Raw genomic sequence first — 16,904 nt, forward strand, 5'->3', positions numbered from 1 at the left:
ACTTTGTTCAATGTGCTCTTTAATGCTTCCAGCCCTTCAAAACATACAGTCTGTGGACATGGGATCTTTTGCATTAACTGTTTGAGAGTCCCCGCTAATGCCTGCAGCTAAGACTGCTGTTTGGAGGGGAAGGCCTGCAGACCTGCAGCTGTGCAGAAAACTATGGGGCTGCAGAGGAGAAAGGAGATGGTAAGGGAGAGAATCCAAACACCGAACCACTGCCACCAGGTGTGGCTTTTCTAGCCTGTTACATTTTATGGATAAAGTCCACCTGAAATGATACTGAGACTCAGTTCCTTTCTTAGTAAAAAAAAACCAAAAACCAAAAAACAAACAAACAAAAAAAAACAAAAAAAAAAACCACCTTTTTTCTTGTTTTCTATCGTGATCTCCAATGATAGTATGATACTGTTTGATTGTCCTCATTATCTTCATCTAGGGGTAACCGCCAGATGTTCATCTTGCATCTTCCAGTACCTTGGCATTTCTGGGAGGCATTAAAAAAATGAGTTCTCTTTTCTGAAAATCCACTCCTTTCCTGCTTAGTCCCCTCACCTGGTCCCTGCTTGTTCTGTGCCCGCAGGCAGAAATGTGACAGCTGGCTCCCCAGCTGCCAGCAGCCCTCGGGGTCGGGGTCACCCTGTGGCTGAAGCCTGACCTCACTGCCCTCCACATTCCTCATTCTCCTGAGCCTGCAGCATGCCATAGTGGGGCCACCCTTCTGCAGCCTGCTGCCTCAGCTAGCTCCTTTCCCCTTGCACCTGCTGCCGGAAGAGAGCATCGATGTTTCTTCCCATTTCTAAACTCAGGCAGAAGGAGAATTTGGGGCAGCAGGTTGTATGTATCCAGCAATGTATCAGTGAAAGGGGAAGAGAGAAGGAAGTGCTTGCAGTAATTTTGACTCTTCTGGTTTTTCCTTTCTTTAAGCCAAGACAGTATTCAATGTTTTTCTTTCTGGGTGCAGGTAAATTGTTCTGCCAGCATGTTTTGAACAGAGTCCATTGTAAATAAGACATTAAAATATGCTGTGAATTGTGAAGCTTCTGAAAGGGTAGATCCACTTCACCATGGTGACCTCCAGCTCTCAGATGTGAGCCTTCTTGTGACCTCCCAGTCAAATTGTGGCTGTGCTCTCTTCTTATTGCTCTTTTAAACTCCTTGATTTCCTGAGCCCAAAGAAAGAAATGAATGTGTTACTCTCTCCCTAACTGAGAAACTCAAAAATGCGTGATCCAGTCTTGCAAAGTGTCATATTCAAGTTAATTATTCCAACCTTTTTAGAGAGAGAATTTATTTTTGAAAGCAGTGTCATGAATGGCAAAGGTTGATATTCCCTTCAGATATTCTGCCATACATATTTTATAAGCTATACTTTGGAAAATAAACGACTATAGAAAAGCACAATACCTGATTTTATATCACACAGTGAAACTTGTTTTGGGAATCAAAGAAGTTCTTTTGAAGTAAATTCTCTGTTGACCTGAGTAAATCTCACATGCTTTTCACTATTCCATGAACTTCTGTGTTTCTCAGAGCAGTTACAGATTTGTGCTGACCAGTGAAATGAAAACTTCCCTTCAGATAGTTTGTTCTTTTTCATGAGTGGTGTATTTTATGTCATGGTTTGTGATATGCGAAGCAAAAGCCAAATCATTTTTAAAGCTGAACTTCAAACATGTTACTTTTGTTATTTTTTTTCTGATTGATACTTTTCCTTTGCGCTTATTATTGATATTTTCTGTTGCTTGCCTCTAATTATCTTATATTAATTTTTCCCATTTGCTTTTAAATTATTTTGCAGCTATTCCTCTCCACTTCCCCAGTATGATTCAAGGTGATAACTCTGTGCTTTCTGTGAATCCTCATCTTTTTTTTTTTTTCTAAACTTGTTTCCCACAGTCAGAGTGTATGTAGATGTTTGTAGTGCATCTGCCCACATCCTCATCCCTTCCATATACTCAAGTAGAAATGCTCACCAGCATTTAGCATTTGTGTTTAGAGATCATACTGTAATTTCCATTATTAGTACAGCATTAATGTAGGTAAGCATCGACTACTAATCTTTGTGATAGAAAGTGCATGAAATACTGTTTAAAATTATTGTTCCTGCTTGAAAAGATAAAATACTAATCAGGGAACTAAACAGAGGATTACTATAATCTCAACAATAGTGACTTTTATATGGGATCAATACACACCAAGACTGATCTGCTAAGGGTTTTATCTTCACAGAAGGCTGTAGTGTGGCATAGACACCCTCGCTGGCTGTAAGAGGGCTGGTTCCTTTGCTGGGGAGTGGACTTGTGCCAGGGGCTGATCTTCCCTTGCTGTGAGCATTGCTGAGCCCCAGGCTGGGCAGTGTAAGTGCCTGCCATCAAACCCTGCCCACCTATCCCCATACAACCTAAATAAATACACCTGGGAAGTCTGGGTCCAATTTTTATAGCTATGTCTAACTTCCATTGATTTTTGTATACCGTGTCAGTTGATTTAGGTGCCTAGATTTTTAAAAATCCATGGTTACATACTTACATCTCTTAAGTCATGTGGATGCAGGGGCGTCTTATCTGAATGGAAGCTCTGGCATTTTTGTGTGAGATGAAGAACTTTTGTATTAATTATGAGCTGACTTAGCATGTTAGTAATCACATAGACGATAGGCAGCTCTCCAAAGCGCTGCCTTGCACTGAGCCATCAGGCCAAGCTCCCCGGAGGCCCCACCTCGCTGTGCACTCCAGCCAGATGTGCCCCTCAGCACAGCTGCTGCGGCCACCCTGAAGGGATGCTCCAGCCTCTCGCTCTGTGCTTCTCTCTCAACAGAGTTGGTTCTATCTTTCTGCAGACCAAAGCCAAGTGCATTTCTAAAAAGCCATCATGGCACAACTATAGCGGATTCCTCTCTCAGTGTTTTCCCTTCAGAGACCAAGGGCTGTGAGTCCCCTCTCAGTATTTTACTTTGTTTCATAAATGATAATGGATTGTCTTGAACTCTCTTCACAGCTAGTCACAAGCTGGCTCATTGCCAGCTCTGAAGACCAACTGTAGCCTACTTTCCCCACAGGTTCAGTGACATCTGCCTCATCCCATCAGTGCTCACCATGAAGAGCAGTTGCAGGGTGAAAAAACAGAATGACTGGCTAGTAGCAGTTAGTGAGCAATGGGGAGTGAGGCTAGGCTCTCTGTAGCTGCTGTTTTTGATTGTTTACAGCCCATTGTTAGCAAACTGATAAGTTTCTAGTCAGTGGTTTGCAGGACATCTAACATCTTGTATCTATAAATATTAAGTTACTGTAACTTATACTGTAATTTAAAAAGTCAGTGATATTGGTTTTAATATAGTTAAAATATTGAAAGCGTTTGGATAACCATTCAGCAGACATTCCACTGAAACATAATTCCTTTTATTAGGAATTGGGCTACCTAGTGGCAGCACTTGAATTTGTTCAGTGGTATACATAGTGTTTTCTCTAGGAGAGAAATGTAGGCACATTTTATTTGTATGAAAACTAGTGTAAGACATGACAAATCATAGAATCATAGAGTGGCTTGGGTTGGAAGCAACCTCAAGGATGATCAAGCTCCAACTCCACTCTCGCATGCAGGGCCACCAACCTCCTTATCTAATGCTAGAGCAGACAAACATTGTTCCATGCTTCAGCCTTCTAAAGTATGTGTAGCACAAAGACTGATAAGTTAGAGTTAGGGTCATCTGGGAGGTGTGCTTTATCTTCCTATCTCTATTGATGCATTTTAATTTAATTTGAAAAAGGGCAGCCTAGCAATTTTTTTCTATAATTCAGTTGGACAACTTTTTTCTTGCTTCATATATTTACAGCTGACCTCCTTATGTGCCTGCCTCCTACAGTACACTCAATACAAAGTTTTGATTATGCTCCTGCTTTTGTGCAAATTTTTCCCACCCACGTTGGCAGGACTTTCAAATGTGTCTTTTTTGCAGGGCTTGCCACTTGCATGTCAGCTGTTACTTTTGATATCCTGCTGGTCTCAAAAGCAAATCAAACTTTCTTACATAAATTTTCATACACACTTAAAAGCACTTGGTTTGGCTTTGTTTTGTTTTGTTTTTGTTTTGTTTTGTTTTTTGTTTTAAAGAATCTTCATGACCCCCCTGGATTATTGGCTCTTAGCCTGCATTATGTTAACAGTAGGGAGCCAGGAAATGGAATGGATTCACCTTCTAGTCTTGTGAAGATTTAGCCTGTGAGATCTGGAAGTTTTGGCAACAGCCTTGAAAATACTGAAGCTATTCAGCAGATGTGACAGCTATGTGAGCATCTTTGCATCATACAGAAGGAGCAAACAAACAAAAAAATGGACAGGCACCAAGGCTGAATTTGTAACTCTTGTCCCTGTTGATGCTGAATCTGTCTGTAGTTTATGTTCTAGAGAGAATGGAACCTCAAAGGAGCACCCTAGTAACCCCTTAGCCATTAAGTAACCTGTAGGTTTTGATCCCCTTAAACTGGAGGAATTATTTGCTGCAGTTTTGAAAGAGGGTGAAGTGTGTTGCCAGCCTTGGAAGGAGGCTCCAGTTTGCTATCACTGTTGTGATTTGTTAAGGACAGTAATGCTTCACATACACTGCTGCTCAGCATTTCACAGATGAAATAGTCCATGACTATTAGCAGTTATTCTTCTCAATATTATTATTATTCCCTTGCTATTAAAAGTAATTCAATTTTTAAGTCTATCACTTACCCTTTAAAAATGTAATTGCTTATTCTTTAATTATTAATTGGAAAATTTGGCATTGGAAAGAATGTTTTTTCCCCTAATGCAGCTTTTTGCTAAGGAACATCATCTTCACAGAGGGCTAATGGCATGGTTTTCTCAAGAGTGCCAGCAGTCTAAAGCTAGTTACATTCCTGATATTCTTACTCGTTCCCCATCAGCGGAAGCAACTGTAGCTCCAACTGTCACCCACAGTGCCAGCACTCTCTGTCAGCCAGCAGAAGTGTTTGCAGATGAGAATTTGAGGAGGTTGTGAAGGCTGAGACCCCTACAACAATGTGCACTTTTGATTCTCCATTTTCTACGCTGTCTGGTTCCTTTCTGCATGTGGGGATCATTACTTATTTTTGGACAGTAGAGATAACAATAACAGAGGGCTGATCTTAAATTCTAATACGACACTACTAATATGCTACTTGTGAACTCTCTAATCCAAATTACTCAATAGCACCTGATCATTCACCTGATATTTCACTATAATATTGCTAGACCTTTAGAAATTCCTGCTTTTCTTAACCAATAGTTAACATGTAAGTATAAATAAATTATTATGTTCTTCTTAGTTTATGTGGGACTGGGAGGACTTTTCCGATAAGCTTTTAAGTTTGTGGCAGTTGACTTTTTGCTGATGTTTTCCCTGCTTATTTTATGACTAGTTTTAATGACTTGTTTCCTTTTCCCTGCAGTTTCCTGGTTAGTTTTATGGTCGATGCCCGCGGGGGTTCGATGAGAGGTAGTCGTCATCATGGAATGAGAATTATCATCCCACCACGCAAATGCACAGCACCAACCCGCATCACCTGCCGCTTGGTAAAGAGGCATAAGCTGGCCAGCCCACCACCAATGGTTGAAGGAGAAGGATTAGCAAGTAGACTTGTAGAAATGGGGCCGGCAGGGGCACAGTTTTTAGGGTGAGTTCTTCTATGAATTTCATTGTTCACACTGGTGTTGCATCTTCCATTTCTGTTATTCTGTGGATCTAAGAAGTTAAACATTGACTTTACCTCATTTGGCCATGTAGGATTAGGTTACTTATCTTAAAATAGTTTAAAAAAAAAAAAAAAGCCAAACTGCAGTACCTATCTTGAAAGTACCTTTGTGTTTTAAGATGAGCTTTGCCTCTATGATGACTGCAGGGAGAAGCCAAAGGTAAGGAAAGACGTGAAAAGGCCGGATCCCTGCCCCCAGCTACTTGTGCAACCTCCTTTTGAAGTCAGGAGGACTCGTGAGCCTGTAACCCAGAGCACATTTTGACCCTCTCGCTCACAGAGTGCCAGAGAGATGTCACTGTCACAGAAGTGCGTCCTAAACAGTCACAGGGGCCCAAACATTGAGCTCAGTTCCCTGTGCCATAGTGCATACATGGCTTCTGCCCAAGTTGCTGCGAGCTGCTTCTCTTCCTCCCACGTAGCAAGGCCACGGAGGGTGATGGCAGAGCACTTACTATAGAGAATCAAGGAGCACAAATGCTAAGAACTAACATTTTTTAAAGCTTAAAATAGGGGAAACAATCCACTATGATGTGGCTTTTTTTTTTCCTAATTATAAATTTTGTTCATTACCGTGAGTGGCACCTTGGTGTAAACTGCCGGTTCTGTTGGGAATGACAGCTTGTTCCTAATTTCCCCTTCTTGTTTCTCTTCCTGCTGCATGGATGTTATTCAGTAAACTGCATCTTCCTAAATCTCCTCCCCCTCTAAATGAGGGCGAGAGCATGGTTAGCCGAATCCTGCAGCTTGGTCCACAAGGAACAAAATTTATTGGGTAGGATATATACGGAAAAGATACAGAATGTCTACAGTTTTTCTTTTGTTTCCAATTTTTCGTTATTCCCATTTATTTATTTATTTAGTTTTCTAAAGCTTTCAGTTGACTTATGTCACTGAAAGAAAATCATAGTGGCTTGATTTAATATAGCTCTGCTACTACCTTGTGCTTACAGGCATGTAAAATTCACTGCCAGCATTCTGCTTTCATAACTTCTGTGCTTTTGTAATTTTTTAAATTTGAAGTGTTTCAACTGCATCAAATACATTTTAATACACGGTGACAGTCCTTTAATTTCAACCCTGTAGTAGAGAAGGTATTTACAGGCCTTGAGTGAGTCTGTTTTGGGAAGAGCATTGTAAAATGTGGTCGTATAAAGTCTATTATTTATAAAAGATTATTCAAGATCTCATTGAGTGAATAACTTTATTTTAACAAGGCTGAAGAGATACTATTATTTTCAAACTGCAAGAGTCATCTTGTTAAAATAGATTTTTAACGCCAAGAATGCAACCCAAAGGAGCTGCAGGGTATGGTCTAAAATGTAAGAATGTTTCCATACATTTTTGATGTTGTTTTCAAACCATACTGTGAAATTTACTGCATTAGGTTTACAAAATATTGGTGAGTGTTTGGTGTTCAATACCTGTTTAATACCTTCTCACTGAGTATTCTTGTTAAATGTCATGCACAAAATTGTGTGGTTTCTAAATATTTACAGAGACAGTATCTGAAATATTAGCCTGCAAAGATTGTACTACAGTGTTAGTTTTTCAGTTCGGACTCCTTTTGAACTAGAGAGTAAATATCTGAATATGTATTTGAATTTTTTGTATTTATTTGCTGTGCACAGTGAGGCAGCAGATACATTTCTATTTCTTGTTAAAAGATTCAAGTTTGGATTAACAGCCTGGGTGTTCTTAAAAGCATCTAAAATACGTATAAATTAAACTGCCTTTTGATAATTTCTGTGGGGACAAACAGTGTAGAGTATGAAATCTGGCTCTTCCAATTTATATTTTCTCCTGACGATGGCTGTTGTGATTTCTGTACTCAAATAATCGATTGGTTACTGCAGCCTAGCACCTTGGCTGGTGTTTGGTAGTGCAGAAGTGCTGCATACTCCTCCCATCATGTGGTGTTTCTTTCAACTGAGTGAAACAAAGAGGTGAAATATTTTACAACCTCTGTAGGAAAATGATGATACTGTCTATTTAAATGTCTTAAAGCTGCATAATCCATAGTTGTTCACTTACTGCGTGATTTCAGTCAGATGTCTTAGCATACTTTAAAATGCATATCTTGCCTGTGAAGTGTTTGGCAAAAGTGTCTGTTTTGTTCAGGAATGGCACATGAAGTGAATGGTGGTTTCTGTCAGTTGTTCACAACTATTGTTCAGTAATGCACTTGCAGTCCTCTGTTGAAGGTATATTGTCTGGTGACATAGGTGTACTATTAACCACCTTCCTGTCCCCCTTCCTTCCCCCAGAATGTTTGACAGTAACTTATCTAAATGTGGTTGCAGTGTTGCTAAACTCAGAGAAATCCATTCTGTAAGGATCTAAACATTCCCTGGTGATGTTTATAGTGCAGATGCTGCAGCTGTGATTTTGGGCATGAGAACCAGAAAGTGAAACTAATGAGAAAAAAACCTGTTTGTAAAGTTTGAGACTTGGTTTGAAATCTAAAAGCTACATGCTCACACAATTTCTGCTGCAGTCAATAGCATTTGCATGCATTCGAATAGCTGGGCTGTTGCTGAACTAAGTTGATTCCTTTAAATTCCTTGAACCAACTCCAAATTTTGGCTATAATAATGCCAATTGAAAGTCAGCAGTGCTGCATGTTGTGGAGGCAGGGTTGGTTCACCCACATCCTGGGATAAATGCACGGGGAGAATGGTCTTCAGCAAAATTTGTGGATGTTTTTTTCATTAGGCAGTTATTTGAAGAGATTTATGTTTAAAATGAGCTATGTACGAATATTATCAAGTTATATATTATCTACAGTTTAAATGATAAAGGATTGTGCAGCTTTGGCAATTTTAAAAGCACTTTTTCTGTAACAATGCTTACTATTTAAAATGATTGTAGTTTTCTTAAGGATTTAACACCCATAGGAAAATTAATGGCAGTAGGGAGTTGCATGGTTTAAAAATAATTTGATTATTTTTTTGTCTAGTCCTGTCATAGTGGAAATCCCACATTTTGGATCAATGCGAGGAAAGGAAAGAGAGTTAATCGTACTTCGAAGTGAAAATGGTGAAACGTGGAAGGAGCACCAGTATGACAGCAAGCACGAAGACTTAACTGAAGTACTCAATGGCATGGATGAAGGTAAACATTTTCTCACAGTTTTAGCAGGCCTTATCTTTCTTAGGGCTTGCTAATGTAAGTAGACTGAAGTAACCTAAAATAAAACAGAGCAGAGGATATCTGACTTTGGGGAATACAGTATGTTACCTGTTAAACAAATGGAAAGATTGTATAGAGAAATGGTTCAGCACTGGCCTGGAGACATCCTAGAATAAATCTTAAGCTTTGGTCTGAAGTTGTGCCAAGTTTAAGCAAAGCTGCACAGTTGCTTTACAGCACAGAGCTGAGAATAACATCCCAGCTGGAGGTAAGTGTGTTTCTTCAGCTCAGATGGGGCCATGTGAAGGTCATTCCAAGCCAAAGGTAACTATCAGTTCAGTTCAGTTTTCCTACAGATGCAGGCCTCAGCCTATAGTCCATTCTTCTTAGAATCGCTATTGTTAGAGGTCATCTCCCACAGATACACAACCTGCTGCCTCAGTGTCCATCTGGGAAATCTGGCTCCCTTGTTTTGTGTGGATATGGATGTTTGTGAGAGTCCCTGAAGAAGAGAGGGCTCAGCTGTACTCAGTGCATCAGAAGATGCTGTGACAGATGGTCCCTGCGGACGTGTTGTGAGCAAGGCCAGGCTGGGGCTGCAGAGAGTCCTTGGCACCACTGCTTTCTTTTCCCAGCAAGTATTTTTCAGCGCTTGTGTTGATAAAACATTACTCTAGCTCTTTGCATCTGACTGTGAATGAAATGGCCTGAAGTTTGGACTTCATTTTTCTATAAGGGTTTATCCACAGGATTTTCTGTGGATAACATCTTCCAGAAAGTCACTGTGCAGTGAGGTACAAGCTGCAGGAAAGTTCTTCCATCATTGGCAGAAGTGTTTGAAGATAATGATCAGATTTGGATGGCAGCTATGAGAATTATCTGTGAGCCAGCTCTGCCTTTGATCTTGGTCTCCCTTGTTTAAAGAGGGCAGCCTTAGTAAAAAGCGAGCTTTGAAAACATGGAAAGGAAAACAGTTGTGAGAGGTTCCCTGGGCATCTGAGATATGAGATTAGCATCTGGATATCTGAGATAGGAATTTGCAGAATGGGCTAGTGTAATATTGTCATTTTGAACTACTTGAGCTGCACCTAAGCATGTAAAAAGAGGAGGAGGATGTGTTCATTACATGACTACTTAATGTAGCTGTATAATAAATCTAATAGAACCAACAAGCTCTGAGGCAGAAACGCTGCGGATGTTGGGTCACTGGGTTTGGAAAAATGTGATAAATCTTGTCACAGAAAAGTACCTAAAAGCAGTGAAGCATGACCAAGGATGGTGTTGCTTAGGTAAGAACTGCTCCAGAATTGAAGGCAGTAGCCTTTCTGAACGAAAGATCTCACCAGCGGCGGCTGCTTCTCTGTGCACTACAATACGAGACAGGAAATAAAGGCTTGGCATTTGGGTAAGGTATCTGTGCCTTGTCCATGATGAGGTAGTCAGAAATGATTAACAATTTGCTCATTTGCTTTGTGTGCTTTCCAAGCTGAGTTGAGTTCAGTTTGGGAATAGGAAATCTAGGCACAAAGCACTGTTCTGAAGTGCTCCAACTCACACTGCTTATGAAAGAGGTCCCAGAGGTGCCATATAGAAAAATCACGTATTGAAAATAAAATCACTTTGGGTGAGGTGGGCATGGACTCTTCTGTACTTGGAGCGTAAAATAATAAGCTTCAAAATTTGGAGCCAGATTACAACTCCTAAGGACTTCAGGTGGCTCTTACCTTCCAGGGTACTGCTGTTTGAAATTAGTGCTCTAAGTACAGTCTGAGTCACGGAAAGTACCATGGGCACTAGGCATCTTAAATTCCAAGCTACAGAAAAGTAGTCTACCAACACAGACAATCATTTATGAGAGAAAAAGGACAAATAAATACTGCGGTCATGAGCAGTGTGTTGCTCAGTGTGTGCTCAGAGCACTGTGTTGATTACTCGTTCAATTCATTTTCTCTAAATCCTTCTTTAATTGGGAAAGAAAAAGAAACAAAAAACCCTGAATTAAAATAGTACAAGGGCCTTGACAAAATTCTGTCCTGCTCAAAGGAGACCTTTTCTACTTAAAAAAAAATTCCAAGTGCTGACATAAAATGCAGATTTCTAGAATTACAAGCATTTTTTATCTTATTTTTTTCTGGATTATTGTGATATATCTCAGTTGGACTTGGCTCTGAAGCAATGTTTTGTATCTCAGAAGCCATGGCTTTGGAAGAAGTTGATTCCAGGTATGAAATCTGGAGGCAGAAGCAATCTTTGAACTGAAGTAAAAAGATGACCATCTAGATGCTCAGTAATTTCTAAAAATTTAATGTCTCACTGGACGGAAATTCACGCAGTCGCCTCCAAATAACATGCTGCAGGAATAGCCATTTTTTCTGTTAAAAGCAGAAAAAACTGTTAAAAGCAGTTGTTCTATTATGTGTTAGACATGCTGTGTTTCAGTGGTTCTTTCTATCTGTGTGGAAGGAGCACAGTCAGACTTGTGTTCTCGACTAGTTGATGTGCTGACTTTTAAAGATGCAGTCTGCTTTTCTGGTTTAATTGTCCTTTTCCCTGCTCTGCTCTGCTCAGCCAGCGGGGATGAGAGTGAGGACATCTTTGCTCTCCCTCCGTGGGGACTACTGAAAATCTGCCTGTTCTTTACTGGAAGCAGCACCATCTGCTGGAAAAACTTGTCAGAGACTCACAATAATCCAGAACAGGAGGCAATACTTCAGGGTACTAAATGTAGAATTAAATAATGGCAAAACTTTTATTACCATGGAAGAGCAGTATATTGTGATGCAAAGAGTCAGTTCCTTTGGTACCATCAGGTTTCTGTTTAGATTAATTTTATTAATTCTGTTTAATTAATTTTTTTCAGAAGATAGTGCTATACCTGTAGTTGCATCAGCATTACATGGGTTCCTTTTTGGAATAGAATGAGCTTGATTCTGGGTGTGAGGGTAGTAATTCACAGCTCTTACCTCTAGTACGTTTATTTAAAATAAAATCAAGTAAAATATATGCGTGTACATACATATATAGGAAAAAGCTCTCTGTCTTATAAATAGGTTACATTTAATCAGGTCTTCTTTTAGGTCTAATGTGTGTTTGCTTTTTACGTTCTTGCTCCTTTTACAGGGACCTTTCTATACCTGTAGACAAACTGTGAGCATAAATGCACACACCAGGGTAGCTAAACTTTTGATGGACAATTGCAAGCTAGTGAGTGAGCCAAGCAATGCATGTATTTGTGGCTACAGTATGCTTGCAGCTGCACAGTGTGGTTTCAGATGTGAAGCAGGAGTCTTTGCATAAATAGTTCTTCAAATCTACAGATAAGACCAGAATGACCTTGTTTATGCTTGAATTTTAAAATACCGCCATAAATCGCTGCAGTGATTTTGCCACGTTTCCAAGAAAAGCTTTTAAACTTACCACTGTTAAACCTCATGCTGTGAACAGCAAGATAAGAAACTGCTTAAATAGGCAAAGGAGTATGTAAAGAACATTGCCTCATTTGAAGATGAGACTTCCTTGCTAGCTGTGGTATTGGAAGTGTCCAGTTCTGTATAGTGAAGCTGAGAGAGTGACTTGCCAGCATTTTTAAGTGTCAGCACTCTCTGTTTTTCTTTGCCCCTTCCCCTTTTTGCATCTGTCCATCTCCAGTAATTTTCCATGTGAGCACTGCCTGCTGGGTGTTTCGTCTTTATTACAACAGTTTCCTTACTGGAGAAACTGGTGTCATAAGTTTGTTCTGTCTTTCATTGTCTGTACAGCGACTAGGTCAGCTCTGCTCTAACCAGAGCTGTAGGAGGGTTGCAAAACTCCAAGAGCTGTTTGGTCTGCTAAATAACTGTGGGATTTACTTTTTAGACGTGAGCAAAACTTGTATGGCCGTAGTAAGAGAAGTACAATCCTGGATCACATAAAGACACTTTGAAGGTCATGAAGCAGGTGTTCTGGGACTTCTCTAATTCCATTTGCAGTCAGAAAACACTTTACCTGAATGTAAGAAAGAATCAGAGAAGGAATTAATTTGATCCACAGCTGCCTCACACCTGGCAGAACTGGTGTGATTGCTGTCCTTGACCTGAGCTAGCCTACGTGAGGTCCCCCTCTGATCCTAGAGGACACAACTAGATTTCTCCTCTCCTGTCCAGGACCTATAGCACTCAAGTGGGCTGAAGGGACTACAGAAGCAATCTTTCTTTCTCTCTCCTTTCCTTTCCTCTATCCTCATCTCTGGGTACTTGCTCCCACCAGCTACGTTAGGATAAGCATATCTTACATTTGGGTGGCAGGAGAAGACCTCTGCAAGGAGCACGCGTGTACCCTTCTGTTGACCTACCAAAACTTAATGGCAGTAGGTGTTTTTTGGACTATTAGCACAATACCAGAGCATGACACTGGAAGAATGCTCCCGATTCTGCCATTACTTTTCTGCTTTATTTCTCTCTGTTTTGCTGTAAGATGAGGTGTATAGCGTATTTCCTCTGTGATTTAAGTATAAGAAAACAAAACCTTTCAGTTTTTTAATTGAAATGCACTGCACAGTAATGAAGCATCAGCTGGTGAGGAAAATAGTAATGATGGAGTATTTCTGTAGCTGTAAAATGTATGAGGTGTGTTTGGGAAAGTGACTTTCCCAAGCCGTGTTGTCTCTGTTTCTTTAATTCTGTCATGCTAATGCTGCATTCTTTACATGTGTGGAGAGGCAGCTAAAGATTGTTCATTTTCTGGTCTTATTTTTTATTTCCTTTCTTTGTTTTTCTAGGGGGCAAATCCATGTAAAAGCTCAGATACATATCCAACATAATTTCCGTGTATGTGATCAAACTCCTCACCATGCCTGGCTGTTGTTTTGCCACTCTTATCTGTGCATCTTCCATTTCTAAAGGAGAGTGCCTGCCAGGCTACAGAGGGCTTTCAGAGGGCTTTGTTCTTATATAAAAATTTCTACTGCAGGAGAATTTTAATTATCCTCTATCTCAGTGAGCATTTTACAGTGCACTTATTCTCCAGCAACTGACGCAAGAACACACAGGATTTACCAATCAAGATTATACCTGCCTGGGAATTTAAGAATCCAGTTTGTCCCCAGCACAAGCCATTGCTTCCAGAGGCTGCAGGCAGAATACCTAATTAATTAGGGGGCTTCAGATATCATCTCTGAGTCAAAGTAAATGGAAGCTGACATTATGATAAGAAATTATCCTCTTCTGGTAGGTTTGTATGATCCACAGTAACACTGAGCAATTAATTTAAATTAGCCATTGAAGGTTTTAAAATGGAAAACTTGACATTTTACCAAATTTATATTCAAATTTTTTGGACTTGAAATTGAGCTTACATGCTCAGAGGAGCAAAATGTCTCAGCCAAGTAAATAATTGTACAAGTGTCCATTGTCATAGTACTTATTTTGGTCCTCCAGCTTTCTCTTACTGCATCTGGTAGAAATGTCATCTTCTGAGCAGTGAACTTTCTTGTTTAGAATCATGGTACTTTTTTTAAGGAGGAAAATAAGAGTGGCATCTTGTGGAGTGCTGGAGGAAAGCCCAGAAATATCTAAGAAGGTAGAGTGTAACAAAATTACACGAGAAATGCATGACAGTCATGTAATTACCTGCCTTTGTCTGTATCACGGAGATTTCATTAGGGGATATATATACACATAGCTACAGTTTCGTAGCTGTCGCACATCACAGTTTTCCTCTGTGCACATACTTACATAAGATCTACTTAATTGCTATGAGTGGATATACTATGCCCCTTTCTGCACTCTGGTGACCCTATGTGCTGGGAATGTGGCACTGGGCTCTCCTTATTGCTGTCCTGTTTCTGTTCCAGGTGTCTTTACACTTGGTGTACAGTTTGTTCATGAACTGCCTGCAATTTTCTGTGCTTTTCTGTGTGCCAGAGCTGTGTGAGGGAGGAGGCAGGAAATAAACATCTCTGGAAAGTTTACTCAGAATGATCAGTTTACTTCTGTGCTTCCAGATGTAAATGAGAGAAAAGAAGCTTGACAGTCTCCTCTGCATCTCAGTGGGCTCCAGTGAACAACCTGCCATCCCAGGGCAGCTGTCATGTGCTTCAGTGTTCTGGCATATCTGTGTGTCCAGTGCTGAGAGCTTGAGAGTTAAGATATATGCAAAAGTTCCCAGAGCAAACCAATGCTTGATAATTAATAGCACTGTTGTGTTTGTTTTTCCTATAGTAAATAAATGTTTAAAATCTTCTCAAGATATAAATGCAAGTTAAAAACCTTGCAAGCTGGTAGATATATCTGATATGAGCCTGTTTTACCTGTCTTCTCCCTCCAGAGCTGGACAGTGTTGAGGAGCTAGAGAAGAAGCGTATCTGTAGGATTGTCACAAAGGATTTCCCTCAGTACTTTGCAGTGGTTTCACGAATCAAGCAAGAAAGTAACCAAATTGGCCCAGAGGGCGGCGTGCTGAGCAGCACAACGGTGCCACGTGTCCAGGCGTCCTTCCCCGAGGGTGCTCTAACCAAAAGAATCCGTGTGGGACTCCAGGTAAGGGTGCCCTCATCATCTTGTCACCTGTGCGCTCTGTGCTTCTTTGCTGTGGGTAAAGGACGGTCCTCCACTGTGTGGCAAAAACCTAGCTACTCTTTTATTGTCACCTGGCATATCACTTAGGATGGAGAGAATAGGCAAAGGTCTGGAGCCACAACAAGCCTTAGTGGCAGTCTCCTGTGAGCTGCACAGCTGCTCTGCAGTCCGGTCTCCTGTGGCTAAGTGGCAGCTATGTACATTCTATATACATCTGTTGTAGCTTAGGTCATGGTGTTTCTAGCAGTGGATGGAATCTGGAAGGAGCAAATAGCTTGACCTGTCCTTGAACAAACTGCCTGAAAAGTGGAGAAATACTTTGTAGAATGTATCTTTTCATTGAGTTCTGTTGATTATTGCTTAAAATTTCTTAATAACCTGATGAGTGTGATGGGTTCATGAAACAGGGATGCTGGTTTGAATCCCAGTGCTTGGAAATCACAGGATTGCAGGGGTTGGAAGGGACCTCAAGAAATTGAGTGCAACCCCTTGTCAAAGCGGGTACCCTACAATAGGTCACACGGGTAGGGAAACTCCACAACTCCTCTGGGCGGCCTGTTCCAGTGCTGTCACCACTACCTTAAAATTCTTCTGCATGTTTGTATAGAACTTCCTATGTTTGAGCTTTAGGCCGTTACACCTTATTTCTATCTCTTTGCACCCCCAAGAAGAGCCTGGCCTCATCCATTTGCCTCCCACCTCCCTTTAGATATTTATATACATTTATTGGATCCCCTCTCAGTCTTCTTTTCCCCAGGCTCAACAGATCCAGATTACTCAGCCTTTCCTCATACCCTGGAACATTTCTCATCTGCTAACAATATTTCAAAGAAAGACTATTAATCCTGAGAAACTGGAAGCTCTACTGTTACTGTTCTTCAGCTGTCTTTCCAGAGCTAGCTGGAGTGAAGGAAACATATTATCTCCACATGCAGTGTTATCACTGTTGAAATTGCAATATGACCACCTATTCTTTGAATATCAATACAATTTGTAGTTTAATGCAGCAAGTTACAGTTCAGCCTGATTTAAATAGGGAGTTGAATTTATTTTAAAAAGCAATTGCAAAAACCCATGTTAGTTCTGAGTTCAAATCTCAGATAACAAAAACTGCTAAAATTCTACAGCATTTCTTCCTGTACTCATTCTTTTTTTCTACCAGTAAAAAGTTAAGAAATCTCTGAAGGTACAAAAATGGATGTGGAAAGTCTGAAAATCACTTATAGCTCAGCTTAAGGCAACTATTTGTATTCTGTATAAATTTGACTCAAATATTTGTCTACTAATAATTGATAGCAAAATAGCATATGAAGCACTGAAGACAAAGGCAGATCAGGGGTACACGGTGTTCCTTCTGTGCATGGATTTGTGCACAAAAAGAAGTGAGAAGATGCAGAGATGTGAGAACTGTTCAGCATCTGAGAGAGTGTGTGTAGTCCTCACCTCTCAAGACCCTTGTAACAAAATAAGGCTGCAC

The 16,904-nt window shown here is 40.4% G+C and overlaps 1 protein-coding gene across 8 annotated transcripts in view; it reads left to right on the forward strand.

The window, feature by feature from the left end:
• ANK3 (ankyrin 3) overlaps nucleotides 1-16,904 on the forward strand; it is a 344,064-nt gene that overhangs the window by 281,951 nt on the left and 45,209 nt on the right. For all 8 annotated transcript variants that reach the window (XM_042817687.1, XM_042817684.1, XM_042817681.1 and 5 more), the window contains 3 exons: nucleotides 5,439-5,663; nucleotides 8,701-8,855; nucleotides 15,177-15,388. In XM_042817687.1, the coding sequence (XP_042673621.1) occupies nucleotides 5,439-5,663; nucleotides 8,701-8,855; nucleotides 15,177-15,388 (592 nt within the window). The remainder of the gene's footprint in view (nucleotides 1-5,438; nucleotides 5,664-8,700; nucleotides 8,856-15,176; nucleotides 15,389-16,904) is intronic.

This window comes from Centrocercus urophasianus, unplaced genomic scaffold (genome assembly GCF_019232065.1).
Source record: "Centrocercus urophasianus isolate 14NV4802_14NV808 unplaced genomic scaffold, USGS_Curo_1.0 seq_17, whole genome shotgun sequence".
In the NCBI taxonomy this organism is placed as follows: domain Eukaryota; kingdom Metazoa; phylum Chordata; class Aves; order Galliformes; family Phasianidae; genus Centrocercus; species Centrocercus urophasianus.